Genomic DNA, 16,076 nt, shown 5'->3' on the forward strand with positions numbered 1-16,076 from the left:
TAACACCCTATACCACAATACACTACTTAATTGAGACCTTAAAGGTAATGAGATTAATACAAGTGGGGGAGTAGCAAAGTGCATATGAGGTGCATTGTAATTTGTACACATTAAATGAGCTTGATTGAGTATGATAATACTATGAATGTGTATATATATTTAAATATTATTGTGATATATTGGTGGCATGCAAATTGGATATTTTGCAACCTCATGGGTAAAGGAAGAAATATACAAGATAATGGAAGTTAAAAGAATGGTTGAAAGACTTAATTGAAAAGAAGAAAAGTTTAGAAAGTTAAATTGAAAATAACAAAAATTCTAAGGACTTCAAGGAAAATGAGAGAAATGCATGCATGGATGGATCAAAGGAAAATTACAAGTGGGCCAATGCATGATGAATGAGGTAGCGGCAAAAGAAAAGATTAAAAAAAAGAAGTGAATTTGCTTTATGCTTGTGGGGTTCGTATATTAATAGAACAAAAAAAAAGATGAAAACTTACTTTTAGCTTGGAGAATTTGCTTATAACACAACAAAAGGGATGAAAACTTACATTTTCTTTAGGGAGGCTGCTTATAGCAAAGAAAACGGAGAGGAAGCTCATTTTGTGTTGAGAAATCTGCCACCTTTAAAGAAAAAAAGAGAAAGCTTTGGCAAACTCCATTTCTCCTAGTACCCATGAGCCTATTTCTTGCCATTTTCCTATGACCAAGCTTCATTGCTCTTAGAAATCCATCTTTCCTTGAAGAAATATGGGTTAATGTTCATGGTAGTTAAGAAATGTTGAAAGAAAGACTAGAACCCACGAGGAAAAACGTGTGAATGATCCATGTGTTTGATTTGGTTAAGTTAAGTAAAACCTTGCCTTTTGTTATGGATTTCTTGAGAAATTGAATTGTGATCATGTGAAAGTGTTTATGGTAGCAAAAGGTCACCGAATAGGTGCTAAGGAAAGTCATGCATGTTGATGATTCACGAATAATGTGAGATTTCATTATCCAAGAGCTTGAGATCTCTCAGTTTTGACACAAAACTGAGTTATTGTGAAGGTAAGGCAATTTGAGACTTGATTTGTGGTTATTCACCTTAGATGATTGTAGATTGAGAGAATATGTTGTGTGGATTGAAACTTACCAAAGGTTAGTGAGCTTGGTTATGCCTTGGGAAATGATATTAAGATTGTAATGTACTTTTGAACAAGTTCGGTGTTGTTAAAGGCTAAGCGGAAACCTTAACAAAGAATTATGATTTAGCCTCGATAAGCTCACAACGATTGCTAATAGGCAAAGAAAAATCCCACCAAGATAAAGTGAGTGGGGGCTCTGTCTTGTTTAAGATCTATGTATGTGAACCACTTTTGAAAATAATGAGTTACTGTGTGCTAGAGTTTATTGACTCTATGCTTGTTGAATTTTAATTGTTGGTGAGCATGAATGCTCTTGTGTTATGATAAATTTTTAGCATTGTTACGTTGTTTGTGATGGAATGTTGTAAGTGATTTTGGGAGTTCGCCGATGACTCATTCCAGGTGATGAATCAACACCCTTGGAGGGGAAGTAGAAATACACCAATATTACCCTTGGTGGGGGAGTAAAAATACACTAGTGATTCCAAGAGTCCACCTAATGACTCATTCCGAGTCATGAATTAACACCCTTGGTAGGGGAGTAGAAAAACACCAATATTACCCTTGATGGGGAAGTAAATATACATCAATGATTCTAGGAGTCCACCCGATGACTCTTTCCAAGTGATGAATCAACACCTTTAATGGGGAAGGAGAAATACGCCAATATTACCTTTGATAGGGAGTAAAAATACACCAGTGATTTCGAGAGTCCATCCGATGACTCGTTTCGAGTGATGAGTACACACCTTTGATGAGGGAGTCAAAATATGCCAATATTACCCTAGGTGAGGGAGTAGAAATACACCAACGATTTCAAGAGTTTGCCCAATGAGCGCATTCTGGGTGATGATTTGGACACTTAATGTGCCTTTGTGATTTCATCTGATGAGTATATTTCGAATGATGATATACCTCGATGAGTTTCATGTAACGTATGTTAACATGGCATATCTTGTGTTATTAAATTAGATGTTAAAATACTTCTGTTGTACTCGCTTATTTTCTACCCACCCACTAAGTTTATAGAAACTCACCCCAATTTTTGTTACCATGTGCAGATAAATAGTTTGTGAGGGTTATTGTGTGGGAAGTGAGTGGCTAGCGTTGTCCAATAAATCGATGTTTTGGCATCCAATAAGAAACCTTAATCCAATGAATCTACTCTGTTGGTCTTGAGTTTGAGTATGTTTTGGTATTTAATGTCAGTTGTCCTTAGTTATTAGTGTTTTATCGTGCCATTATGATGTAAAGCCCTATGACTTGTATTACACGAGATTGGACCGACTATGTTAGCTAATATATGCCTTTTGTGCCTAATACTACTATGTACTTTTTTGTGGTTATAGTGAACTTCTTATATGAAATGCACCAGTTTGGGTTGAAAATTGCTGGAACTATCAATTGATCTGTTTGATCTATGTGAGGCTTACTCGAGAATCGTAGGTTTTCCTTGCGAGATTCATGCATTGGTAGTAAAATACCCCGTACTTTGATATGGTGACTAATAAAGCTTATAGGATGCCAATTGAGGTTAATTATAATGTTTAGAAATGATGAAAGATGAAAGGAATGGTTTGGGATAAAATATTTCACACACGAGAAAATAATAATAAAATAATAATTTTTTTTATCGGAGAAGAATTTGTGAGATAAAAAGTGATTCGGAAGTCAATTGAGGCCTAATAAGGTATTTTGGGTACCAAGGGAACAAGAGGAGACAAGAGAAAATTTTTAGAATAAAATAATATTAAAATATTAATATTTTATTCAGTGTCAAAATTTTTCATGAAGAAGGAGTATATGATCAATCTAAGTGGGGGAGAAGAAGAATGAGAAAAATTTTGGAGAAAAATGACATTAATGGGGCCGCATGTCTTTATTAAGTAAAGATAGCGTAGGTAAATAAATATTTTAAATATTATGGGGACACTGTGTTGGAGTACCAACTTCATACTTATTTGTACATATGTAGAAGAAGATAATAAAAGGAAATTGGAGTTAAATGAGTGTTGGGAGAACTAAATTAAAATGGAAAGAAACTTAAAAGGGTAAAATGGTAATTTTGCATAAAGTTTGGTCAAAGCTTCCACAGGAAGCTTTGACTCTCATCCTTATCAGCCCAAAACAGTCCTTTTCCTCCCAGCAAGATATTTTCTTCTTCATTCTTGAAGCTTCCAATGCCATTCTCTCATTCTCCCATGGAAAACTAATTTTCTTTCATTTTCTTTCTTTGTTTTCTTTTCATTTCTTTTCTCTTCGTGCTTCATTCTTCTCCCAACTTCTTGTGCACCAAAGTTAAAACTTCTAACCCCAATCTCCAGCACATATAAACTCTAGGGGAAGAAGAAAGAAAAAGAGAGAACGGAAGAAAAAGCTTGGTTTTGGTGATTCAAGCAAGGAACGGTAAGAATTCTTGTTTTTGGCTTGAGTAGTCTTTAAAAATGAGTTCGTGACTTAGAGAAATCTCTTGTGGCAGCAAAGATTGGCTTGATTGGAGAAAAATTGATAACATGTAAGCCAATAAACCCATGGGTACATGAAAGACTCAAAGTGGAAAAGGAAAACGGTAAGCCTAACACTATGTTTTAAAGCCTACGGTTAGTTGAATATTGTGGGAAATTATGGTTGTTGAAATGATCTACTTGCATAAGCTAGTTGAAAATTGTTAAGATTGTATGGCATGTCATTTGAAAGAAATGAAAAAGGAATATTGTGGATGGAGGATTGAGAAACAAAGTATTGAAAGTTAGATAGATAACGATGCGTGTAAACTAGGAAATAATCGAGTGAAAGTGAGAATGATTGTTGCTGCCATATATGTGGATTATGTGTGGAAATATAAGATGGATTTGGGTGGAAATTATTTAGAAAGGCTTAAGTAGACACGTGACATCATAATTAAGTTGTCGGTGATATAATTTAAGGAATTACGTAAGCAATGGATATAAGTAATTTTAGTAAAAATGTATTAAGATGTGAGTTAATTGAAGATGGTTTCATGATAGGAGGAAAAATATAAATTTGAGTAAGGATTAATTGATTGAAGTGCTGTTCGTATACATATGTAATTAAATATATTGAGTTCGTATTATTGCTAGGAAGTGCAAAGATAAAGTTAAAGTATTGTGGGGGCATGCCGAAGTAAATAACGAGCGACCGGCCAGTGAAAATAGTTAGAGACACCTCCAAACAAATAGCAACTTAATATCTCATTGTATCAATTAATCCTCACTCAAATTTATATTTTTCCTCAAATTAAAATGTTTTGGAATAAATGATTTTATGCTTGATTGAGCCACTTGAAATATTTTGTTGGTTTTTCTTTAAAAGTTGCATGGGAACAAGCCCTTGGTGAAATGTTTTGATATTATGAGATATGAACATGATGAATTCATGAGTTTCTACATTATGTTGATGTGTATATTATACATTAAATGATATCTTTGTGTGATAATTATGACCCAGCCATGTGCGGTGTAGGAGTGCGCATGAGCTGTGCTGACCTAGCCATGTGTGGTGTATGAGTGCACATGAGCTGTGCTGACCTGGCTATGTGCGGTGTGGTAGTGCACATAAGCTGAGACAGAGTTGGGGGCAAAGCCGGTGGTTATATATATGTTTATATATGATATATATATATATATATATATATATATATAGAGAGAGAGAGAGAGAGAGGTTTTGGAAATTATATTGTGGTTGCATTGATTTTTGAACGTTAAAACTTGAGAAACGGTTTCCACTTGATTTTCACCGCAGCAAAGACAGATTTCCGTTGTGACAAGAAATTGAGTTAAATTGCATTGTCTTCAAGATAAATTCATCATGATTTCTAAAACCTCCCGTATTGATGTTTGTTCCCTTCCTATGTTCACTCACTGAGTTTATACTTACGTTTTTAAAATTCATGTTTTAGATTTCCTTAGTTAAAGGTGATTGGATCCTAGGACGAGGTGTTCCTTCCTATTCATTGCTCGGTAGGTTTAATGTGACACTAAGTGTTATCAATCATGCCCAAAGTCACTCCACTGACGGTCAAGGTCTAATTATGTGTATGTGAATATTTAATGTGAACATTAAGAATCATTATTAATCTATTAATGAATATATTGGTGGATGATGCCATTATGAATGTATGATTGGGTTTTATGAATCGTTTTCAAAGAAACAGTATTTGAACATTTCGAGCTTTGGATTCTAAAGGAATAGGGATTAATGTATAAGATCAATTAAGTAGGCTTGCTTGGGCTTAGTGGGCTGAGCCCATTGGGCCCTTACGCCCGGTCATGGCCTGAAAATTGGGCTGTGACAGGTAGCTACTCCCAAGTTGGGTCGTTATAGACTAAAATGCTCCTAGAGTCAACTATGTTCTTCAAATTTCTCAAATTAGGGCTCTATAGTTAAGTATAACCTTCCTCTACTTGATCCTTTTCCCTAGTGCGTGCTTTTTGCAAATCTAAGCTACTATAGTCAACTATGCCACTTCCATAATCGACTATGTTTGTGCAAAGTCAACTCTTCCATGCTTTTAACTTGTTGGGGTCAACTATACATAGGCCAAGGTCGACTATGTTTGTCCAAAACTTGATTTTCTTGAGTTTTTTGGAATTGGGTCGACTATGTCTTTATATTTTTCAAGTTTTGCACTTTTTTTGCCCTTGAGTCGACTCAAGCTTTTCTAGGATCAAATTCTTGACTTGTGTCTTGAGGTTTCCTTAGCTTTTAAGCATTTCTCTTCAACTATTTCTTCCTTGCCTTGTTCCTACAATCAAATGACAATTCAAGGTATGTTTGCTCTTTGTTTTCTTAGCTGAATATGCATTGTTTGAAAAACTTTTAAGATGTTTTCTAATGATGCATGGCTTTTCAAACAAATATATAACCTTAGGAGATTAAAAATGTATTTGAAACAATTTCAAACGCTTGACATGAAGTTCAAAATAACATGTGATTTTTATCAAATCTAAATATGATGTAAGGCTAACACTTTCAAATCTTTACAATTCTAAATCATGGTTTTCCAAAGATATAAAATGAGGAATTCTAGAGTGTTAAGGCATCCATAAACTCTCCTATTACATTTATTCCATTGTTTCTCGTATCAAAATTAAGAGTATTACAAAACTATTTCATGCTACACCCAATGTCTATCTTATTGTGCATCTTTTGTTAGGACCACTTAAGATAGTATGAAAATATAACAATCCTCATAAGGCAGCCTGATTGATCTCTAGTCTAAGAATCACATACACAATTGTCACGCAAGAATTTATTTTATAGACACCTAATTCAAAAGCAAAATAGAATTCTCAATGTGGATGATGTTCAGTGAACTTGTTAATATAACGAGCACCCATGTGTTAGTTCAAATATCCCATTCTTCAATGAATGTGATCGATTACTCACTTCATAAGTGAGGAACATAATGACATGTAGTTTCTTAGCTTTATCAATGTCCAATCTATAAAGCATTGACTAGGTATATTTAGAATAATGCTTTGATTACTCACTCCATGGACTCTATCTTGTTAGTTACGAATAATAAACATAAAGATAAGAAAAACCTATATTAATTAATGTAATGCTTAAAATAACATAATTTATCTCTATATCAAACCGATTAACTTATAGGACATACATAATCAGTATCAAATTAACTTACTCCAGTCCCCCAGGCAGCTACTCATGAATTAGCCACCACCCATTATGGGCAAACCTGATCCGAACACGTTGTAAACCCGTATCAAGCCTTCATTTAAGAATAAGTACAATATTTGAAATAAGAGAAAAGATTACAAAAATCAAAATTCTAGCGTTTTATCTTCATTTATGATTTTTGAAGCTTTCTGTAGCTTTTATAAGCTTTAGTTTATAGTTTAGTTCTTAGTTTCTAGCACTTCAATCTTGTAACTTGTAATTTCCCATCTCCACTATAATCAATTATAGTGGTAAGAACTTTATGTCGTTCGATTAAGGTTTGCCAGGCTTGTATCCAAATTTGTCTCGACATGTCTACCTATTAATGTTAAACATGAAGTAGATTTATGATCTCAGACTTATTTAAGCAGTACTTTAGTTTAAAAGAATTATTACAGGATTAATAATGTCAGCATTAAATGGATGAATTAAACAAATAACATGAATCAGGTGGCACAAGAAGCATCACTGTTGCCCCGTCGGAATCTTAAGCTCCAAACAACCTGGACGTTGGTTAAATGCTTTGAGTGAGTTGCTTGATTGCCGAATACAAAATCCAGAACATAAGCATATCAGAAATGAGTTCTACCTTTGAAGCCGTGACTGAGAGCGTCTGGTGCTGTACAAAACGAATGCAGAGTTGTTAGCTCATTTCAAGTTTAGTTTGAGAAAATCTGAAATTAATGGCCATGACTCTGGTTGGTTTTTCAAGAAAACTTGTAAGCAAATTTTTCAGATTTGTTTGCGCTAATATTGTTGTGCTCAGAAAATTTGATCGTCATTACATATTTAAAATGGCGGAGCTGCATATCTTAGCCAGGATATATTCGGAACCTCGAAATGGCATCTTATTGCTTTAAGGAATTAATATTTGTATACTGCCTAGTAATGAAAGCGTTTGATGTAAGTCAATTTTGTAATGTCTATACCAGGATATGTTTGCTTATACCATCTATAAAATAAAATTAAGGTTGGGAACCTAAAGGGTATTGCATTGATGGGAAGTTAAGTAACATGCCTCTGTGTGGACTGTGGTTTGCCTGCTGGCTTTGACTCTGGTTGTTGAGTTCCATCACTTGCAATTGGTACATTCCTTACCTGTACGAGTTTCAGAAATAAGCACAAGTTCCTGATAAATACAGATCTAGAATAAAAGCACTGAAAGATGTACTATCACTAAAAAAATACCAGATTCCTGAATTGGAGACTATAAAATGCTTGAATGTATCTCTGTTTTGCTTGTTTCTGATCCTTATTCAGTTGTTTCCAGAAGCTATAGATGCACCCCATATTCAATACCTTGTTTGCATAAATTTTCCAGGTGTAGCTGCATACATAGCCAACAAACATTCAAGAGCAAACTAAGTCAATGCTTTAATCTCCAAAAGGAGAACCATGAATCTTGCAATCACAAGTAATCAGCAGCCATGGTTATAATTACCATTCATTTATACGTTTCAAGCCATCTGCTGAAAACTGATTCCAGTGTCCCGGATTCGCCTTGCATTTCTCAAAGAAATCAGCAATTTTGTTGCTTGACTCATCCCCATTGGTAGGATTAATGTGGAAACCAGAAACTCCGTCCACAATTATTTCTGCTGGGCCTCCTTGATTGGTTGCAAAGGTGGGCAAACCACAGTTCATTGCCTCAATGACTGTAAGTCCAAATGCTTCATACAAAGCAGGCTGAACAAAAGCTCCCTTTGTATCAGCAATGCAGCGGTAGAGTTCACCATTTCTATTCCTATCACTCTGGGCCGCTATCCATCTGATCTGGCCCTTGAGTTGGTAATTCTCTATTACTGCATGCATCTTGTTTATTTCAGCCACTTCTTCCCTATCTTTTGATTTAGATGGATCAAAGAAGCCCCCTACTATAACAAGGTTGACCAAGCTTCGCAGCCTCTTGTTTTTCCCATACCATTCAGTTAATCCAGTCAAGTTCTTCACTGTGTCAAGTCTTGCCATTGAGAAGATAATAGGTTTCTTCCTGTCAGCTAGATAACCACTGTTTTTTGAAATCAGCAAGATGAAATGAGATGTTAGATGATCCTGAATCTAAATATTTGGAAGTATTCTATAAGCCTGCAACTTACATGTGTTCATCATTATCCGCTTTACTGTAAAGGAGTTCTTCAATGACAGGATGAAATTGTCTGAATCGTTTTTCTGTCTCTGTGTATGGGAAGTATACGGATTGGTCAGCCCCAGGAGCAGCGATGTTGAATTTGGGGTCATAAACGTTGATGCCTGAAACGACTCTGCAGAGCCCTGGGAGTGTAAATGCAGCATGGCTCTCATACTGGCCGGGTCTGTCTTTGCTGCAAGCAGAACAATTGAAATCTATCTAACAAATGCTTTGTCCTTTTTCTCTTTGGTTTTCCCACTAATTTGTATTTTAATTTCACTATGATAATAAATGACATCTTAGTCAGAAAAATACAAAAATAAAGAGACATTTGTCTTCGGTAAAAAAAAAAAAAAAAGACCTTTCAGCTAATCTGATTTCGAAAGCAGATACATTGACAGATCAGAAACTTTGCAGTCAATATTTGGCAACGTATTAACCAATAATATAATAGGAATCGAAGTATGGCTTTATCTAACCTTCCTGCAATCTCCTGGTATGTGCTTGTTATAATGAAATCTGTTGCATTCATCGCAATGGTATCAGCTATGAATTGGCATGAAAAATGATACTTTGGATCAAGTTCCTTCCACTTGATGTCTGAGTCTTCATACTTAGTCTTCTCTAAAGCATGCGCAATAGTTGCCTAAGTGAAATATATATTAGAAATTAGCATTTGTTAGTAACTAAATCAGGGAGTGACCCCCGAGCATTTAGCTCATTGGTTAGTACATAATTCCCTGCTTAAAAAGTAAGGTTCGAATCCCCTCACCCCCAATTATAAAAAAAAAAAATCAGAGTGTAAGAAACTTCAGCCATGTAAGCTAATCAAAACCGATACCTGGGTTATCCCAAGTTTGCTAGCTATTAGAGATGCTACTAAATTCCCATCAGTGTAGTTTCCAATTATAAGATCTGGTTTTCCCTCCATTGCTTCTTGGATCTTGGATGTAACATCCTAACGATATCCAAAGAAAAGTGAGCAATTAATCTGAACAAATTAATGTCCATTGAGATATGAATGGACGGTATGATTTTATGACTAGTGATCAGCACATGCCTGCGCAAACCTCTCCAGATAGGGATAAATGTCAAAACGTGAAACCCATCGGCGTAGGACTCCACTATCTGTCCTGAAGGGCACCCGCAGGATATGACTGTATTTGGTGCCAATGATTGGTTCCCACTCCTGGTTGCACTTGGTTCCTCGGGCATCAGGTATTAGTCGTGTGACCTGTTATGGTCGAATATTATGATATAACAAGAGTACTCAAGCTGAACTATCTTGATTAGCAAAATAAATGGTTAATTGCATTATCAGAAAACTCACCACGAGTATTTGAGGCTTTATGTTGAGCCCTTGGCATTTGATTCGGTGGAGCAATTCCTCCTCCATGGCCTTCACTTGATCTAAAATGTAAACAACCTGTTTAAATTTGCCCAAAAATGTTAGATTTTATGACCGTTAGAAGTATGAAACATTATTTTTATGAATAGCTGAATTCAAATTCATACCTGCCCACCAGTGTCTGGCAAGCCAAGGACATCTGACTGGCCAAAATAGCCATGAGGAGAGAATACTACAACCTTGAATACTATCGGAAGTTTGCTAAAAAACTTCTCCAAGTTCTGGGGATCTGGGGCTTGGAGCACTTCTGAGAGTGATCTCATCGTCTCTTGCACTCTTTCGGCAGTATCACCCCATCCTCTTTCAAAGCCCCATTCCCTGAACCTGAAAGAGAATTTTAGATACAAGCAAGCAACCATCAAGTATTGTTGAAGAAAAATTGATAGCTTTTTACCTTAGCTCCAGATTTTGGTATGGGGTGTCCCTGGGGAGATCTGAGAGGGAAACTTCGGCTACTATAAGAGCCATCTGAAGCTTTGCTGCTGTGTTAAGTGTCTCATTTATCATAAGTTTCTGCAAAATATTGCAAATTTGCAGAAGGTTGGAGAAAATAACAATTCATATTAGTATCGAGACTTATTGTTTACATCATATTTGCGAGAGTTAAAAATCAGGTTAATGTTTGGCACCTCTCCTTGATATTCGAGTGAGAGCAAGTAATCTACAAGGGGTTGTGCATTTTCTACACGCCCACTTAGCTTGGCAGTTACGAACTTTGAAACAAAATTGAGTCCATTTCCAATGGAAGAAGACATTGTTAATTTAGGCATTGAAAAGTCAAACGCTCCAAAATCCACCTCCAAGGCATTTTCATCTTTTGACCTGTTGCATTAAGCAATGTTATATCTTCCTTTTACCCTTGAACTAGCGCACAGCTTTCAAGAAAAAATAGGACACTGTCTAAGTTTACTGAGAAGCGGAAACTTGTGAGAGCCATCTGCCAGCTAGAAAAAATTGATACAATTGAAACAATGCAAAGCAATAACATCATATACGTACCAACTAGCATCGGTTATCATCTCTTTGAGTTTCAAATAGTCTGTGGAGGTGACTTGTTTGACGTCCGAGAGGTCAAGGGAGTTGACCTTTACAAATTCCCAATAGCCAGGAGTTGGTCTTACAGCAAAGGTGACATGAGGGGGAATAACAACCGCTTCCTGCAAATCACGAGTGAATATCGTTTCAGCTTTCAAATGCTATGAAATTAAAGAAAAAACTGTAAACGAGGAAAAGATGGATATATATATATATATATAGATATAGATGTATGCATGAATATATGAACCTGAACTGCAGAAAACATACTGCCCAAGAATCCCTCCAAGACCTGGTCTCTCTCACTCTTGTCATCTATCACCTTCTCCATTTCATCCCTTAATTCTTTTAGCTTCATTATCCTTGCGCCCTTCTCGATGTACGTACCAAAGCACCTTTTCATGTAGTACTGGCTCTGCTTCAAGGCATTCGGCATGTTGTCAGCTATGGAGTCGGTACGCTTCAATGTCGATGTAGAGGCCATTTTCCTTTAGCAACTTCGGAAATTCTTAGCTAAGCAAAACCAGCTTTTTTTGTACTAGTAGTTCATACATTAGTGATATATATATATATATACACACATATGCTTGCTTTCTCGGTTTGATGATAAATTAAAGTGGATAAGAATAATGAAAACTTTTTGCCTGGACGCCCATAACAAGAGGAGAAAGAACATTCCTCATCAAAGAGAGGGAAGAGAAAGCAAAGAATTTGCGTGTTTAATTATAAGAAGAAACTGAGAACACCGAAAGCAAAAGTTCACTACATTCTTTATTCTTTTCTTTTCGTGCTGGTCAGTAAAGGAAATTAAGCAGTTATGTCCACGGCTGTGTATATTTGTCCGTCACTTCATCGTGGATTGATGTATATTGTTATAAAAGAATTTCCATTTATTCTTGATTGCATTTACATATACACCATTTATGCACAATGAACTATGTTTCATGATATTAATGAATAAATTTAAAAGTTTAAGAGTTTAAAAAAAATAAATATTTATAAGTTTTAATTTTTATTATTTATGGAGAAAAGGTTGGAACCTAATTATTTCAGCAAAATATTGAATCAAATGTTTGAGGACATTAATTTTAGATAGTTTAGCGAAACAAAAGTATGTAATCATATTTTTTATCTAAAAAAAAACACTAAATCACTTAAAATTATAGCGTTAAAAATATTTAAAATAATTTAGAATTATTTTATAAACTTTTATTTCTTGTTTAATCTTTGTTGTATATTTTATGAATGCAATTTGTTTACCAATTCTTACAACTAAAACGGCAATTTGTAGGTATTAATATCAATGCCTCAAATATCTATCTAATGCATAAAGTCAATTCAGGTGGTGTCCTGCCTTGCCACATGGCTATTTTTGGACTTGACACCATTTTTTTTTCCCAAAGCTGGGGTAAAATGTCATTCTCTTATGTTTCTTTTGATTTAAATTTCTTTCTTTTTCATCCTTTTATGGCGTTGATCGACACTTCAATCGACCCAAACCGATTCATATAAGGATAAACTTGTTTAGAATTTTGAAAAATCAATATATCTGGAAAGACTCAAAATATCGATCAACACTCCTTAGTGGTTATAGAAATTCATGTGTCAAATATTTTTATTTAATTTTTAAGAATTATTTGAGATTTATCACTAAAAATGATAATTGTCTTCGACATTATTGTTTCCATGATAATTCTTTGGTTTTTCATTAGATTTGGATTGTTCATTGCCTTTAATCTCAAGTATCTATTCTAACTTCCCTTAACAATAAATATCCCCCAGATCACTTTCTTCCACACCCCAAGCAATTCTCTTCTTCCTCACTTTAATGTTCTTCAGCTTACTCCAAGACTGTGACCATCTAAGGAGGCCAGGAAACTTCAGGAGACTAAAAGCCCAAAAGGGGTCCAGAAACCTATAAGGAGAGCAAGAGCCCAAACGAACTCAAAATCCTAATCCAGCAAAGAAAGAGCCTAGAAGCCCAAATGAGCCGAGATGTCTAGATGAGTACAGTTGGCCCAATTGTGCCTACACAATCCAGACGAACTAGACAAACCGAGAAAGTCCATCTTGACAACTCCAAATCAAATTCTTGACCCAAATGCATGGTGCAGCCTAAGGCTCATGCCAACTCAATTTTTGAACGCAAACCTAAGCGAGTTCATCTTGTAATACCCAAACTCAAAAGCATGACAAACAAAGGACACAACTTATCCACATAAATATGTATCAACTAGTCATTAATATGCATTATCTTATGCTTGGGTTAGGATTACAATGAGTATGCCGTATATGCTTGTGCAATTATTAGGATTATTATAATAATGGTATGTAATATAGATATCATATAGATTGTATGTCACTAGGGTTAGTTTAATGATGCTATGCCATAACACGAAATATGTCATATAGTTTAGGAAATATCTATGCTATGCCATGTCGTTTCAAAAATTCCTTATTGGGAAATCATGCAATCATCAAGAGCATAAGGTAGTGGAAATTTGAAAAAAATTTCCTAAGAGCAATATTAAACTTTGGTTTATGTAATTGTGAAACCTTAGGTGTAGATTAGTTAAGTAAAAATCCTAGTTGGTGAGTAAATTAAATAAGTTTTTAGTTTAAAAATATTGAAAATTTTCTTTAGAAAAGTCTATATTTCAAGTTTACAAACATTGGTGTTATTGGAGAAGAATTTAGGCCAAAAAAGATGGATTTTCAAAATAAAATCACATTTTGGAGCAAAAGGATTGATACATGATAGACAAGTATTGATACATTCTGCCTAGAAAGCTTTCAAAAGGATTTGGAAGAATATGTATTGATTCATTAAACCCAGAAACTCAAGAATCGATACTTGTCACCAATTTTTGAAAAAAATAAATAGTTCTAGAAACATATTTTCCACTCATAATCTTTCTCTTTTACGTTTTTTTTTTTATTCTTTCAAACCCTAGTCATTTTTTCAACATTTTCTCTCAACTCTTAGCACTCTTAAACTCTTTTTCCTATAAAAAAATCCTAATTTTCGAAGATTGAATCTAGGTTAAGGTTTCGTAGCTATCAAAGGTAAAGTTTCTAACTTTTAATCTTTCAAAACTCATTTTTTCATTACTAATTTTAAGTAATCCAATAGATTTGTGGTTACTCAAAGAAGCTAAGGTTTCTAAAGATTTCTATCGTTTATAGCTCACTAGGGTAAGGACAATTTAATTATTTAAATGTATTTACCATGAGATAAATGAAGAATAGTAGATCTAAAGTTGGAAAGTTAGTACTAGTTGAGCTCGAAAAGTTTCAAGATTCATATAAATTTCATATAAATGATTACTACGAGATTCTAGTTTAAGCAATGCTTACAATGATTGTTGAACACTTAGGTGTTGTCAAAGCTTTAAGGAATTCACTGGAGTAAAGTCTTGCTTGTTGGTAAAGGTCGAGTCTTCGAATAGGTGAGTGAATACACATTTTCAAGTATTTTTTATATAAAGTAAAGCATGATTTATTGAGGTGTTTATCTTGCATCATTTAGTTACCAATTTTATGATTACTATTTAAATGCTTTAAATCCAAGTAATTTTAACTAAGGGCAAGCCTTTTCAATGTTTTTCCTTCAAAATGAATTTGAGATAGAATGATGAATATGAGATGTATGTATGCTAGATGAGATGTTAAGGTGGATGTAGATGTTCCCACCCATGAGTTTATGAAATGATTATATGATATGTACTTAAGCATTAAATGTATGAGTATGAATTGTATGTGATATAGTTCCACATGAGTTATAAGATAAGTATGAGAATGAAGCATGAGCCATAGTGAAGTATGGCTATGAATGATGATATTATAAGTTATGGATAATGATAGATCCTACATGTTTATGAGTAATCCTAGATAGTGGGAATTTTTACCAATATCCGCTTTGAGTTGGGGTGGATTATCACTCGCAGTGTGGGTGAGGCAAGATGCATCTCACAATAGCTCTTAATAATCCAAGATAGTGAAGATTAAATCCTATTTTCTAGGAGTTGGGGTGGACTACCATTCCCATTACCAAAATCTTAGGCCTCATTAACGAGAAATTTTGTCAGTAAAGCTTAACAATTTGTTAGTGTTTTGGAACACCAATAATAATATGGATTGAAAAATCCATCGACTTTTGGTCAAAAATACTTTTATTAGTAATGGCCATTCCATCGATGACGAATAATTTTTCAAAATATTCTTCGATGGCGTATTTTGTTTGCAAATTCTGTTGGCAAAGTAGCAAATTCATTGGCAGCAGATTTAGTAGGTGATACAATAATTTTGTTAGCTTTAATAGCTTGAAAACAGTTGGAGCTTTGACATGTCAAAAATAATCAAAATTTCTTATTTAAATAATCCTTAAATAGTTTAAGTGATCCTTGAATGCTTTTGATATGCTTAGTATTTGCTTACTTGATTGACATTTGAACTTGTGATTGAAGTTGTTTTGTGAAAGGAAAAATCTTGTATATACTTTGAATCTTAAGTTCAAGCAAGAAAAATCAATTGTTGGAAGAGGAAACATCAATTTTTGAAGATACAAAAGCCACTAGAAGAACAAGAATCGACTTCTCAAGCATCAAATGATCGATTCCTTTGAAGTTGCAAGACGAAAATTGGAAACTTGAAGAAGAAGAAGAAAAGCTTGGAGAAT

At 34.6% G+C, this 16,076-nt stretch overlaps 1 protein-coding gene across 2 annotated transcripts; it reads right to left on the reverse strand.

Moving 5' to 3' along the window:
- Positions 1-7,186: 7,186 nt before the first annotated feature.
- Positions 7,187-11,934, reverse strand: LOC18601247 (sucrose synthase 5-like). Of its 2 annotated transcripts, XM_018118639.2 has the most exons (15): positions 11,649-11,934; positions 11,363-11,520; positions 10,993-11,185; positions 10,758-10,876; positions 10,471-10,687; positions 10,286-10,381; positions 10,016-10,189; positions 9,797-9,913; positions 9,435-9,601; positions 8,924-9,148; positions 8,269-8,835; positions 8,016-8,154; positions 7,846-7,925; positions 7,417-7,446; positions 7,187-7,330 (listed from the first exon to the last, which is right to left on the reverse strand). In XM_018118639.2, exons 1-15 carry the CDS (start codon positions 11,880-11,882, stop codon positions 7,315-7,317), a joined length of 2,532 nt encoding a protein of 843 aa, XP_017974128.1. In that variant the 5' UTR covers positions 11,883-11,934; the 3' UTR covers positions 7,187-7,314. The 2 variants fall into 2 exon arrangements, with proteins under 2 accessions (XP_017974128.1, XP_088661500.1); XM_088805374.1 differs by lacking the exons at positions 7,187-7,330; positions 7,417-7,446 and having other exon boundaries at positions 7,833-7,925.
- Positions 11,935-16,076: the final 4,142 nt, after the last annotated feature.

This window comes from Theobroma cacao, chromosome 4 (genome assembly GCF_053813885.1).
Source record: "Theobroma cacao isolate CCN51 chromosome 4, ASM5381388v1, whole genome shotgun sequence".
NCBI lineage: Eukaryota > Viridiplantae > Streptophyta > Magnoliopsida > Malvales > Malvaceae > Theobroma > Theobroma cacao.

Excerpts from the sequence above, each read along its gene's own strand:
- LOC18601247 (XM_018118639.2), bottom strand. The coding sequence starts at position 11,882 with ATGGCCTCTACATCGACATTGAAGCGTACCGACTCCATAGCTGACAAC. Across the intron at positions 9,602-9,796 it reads GCAAACTTGGGATAACCCAG|GCAACTATTGCGCATGCTTT; the intron begins GTATCGGTTTTG and ends TATTTCACTTAG. Across the intron at positions 8,155-8,268 it reads TTGAAACGTATAAATGAATG|CTACACCTGGAAAATTTATG; the intron begins GTAATTATAACC and ends CTATGTATGCAG.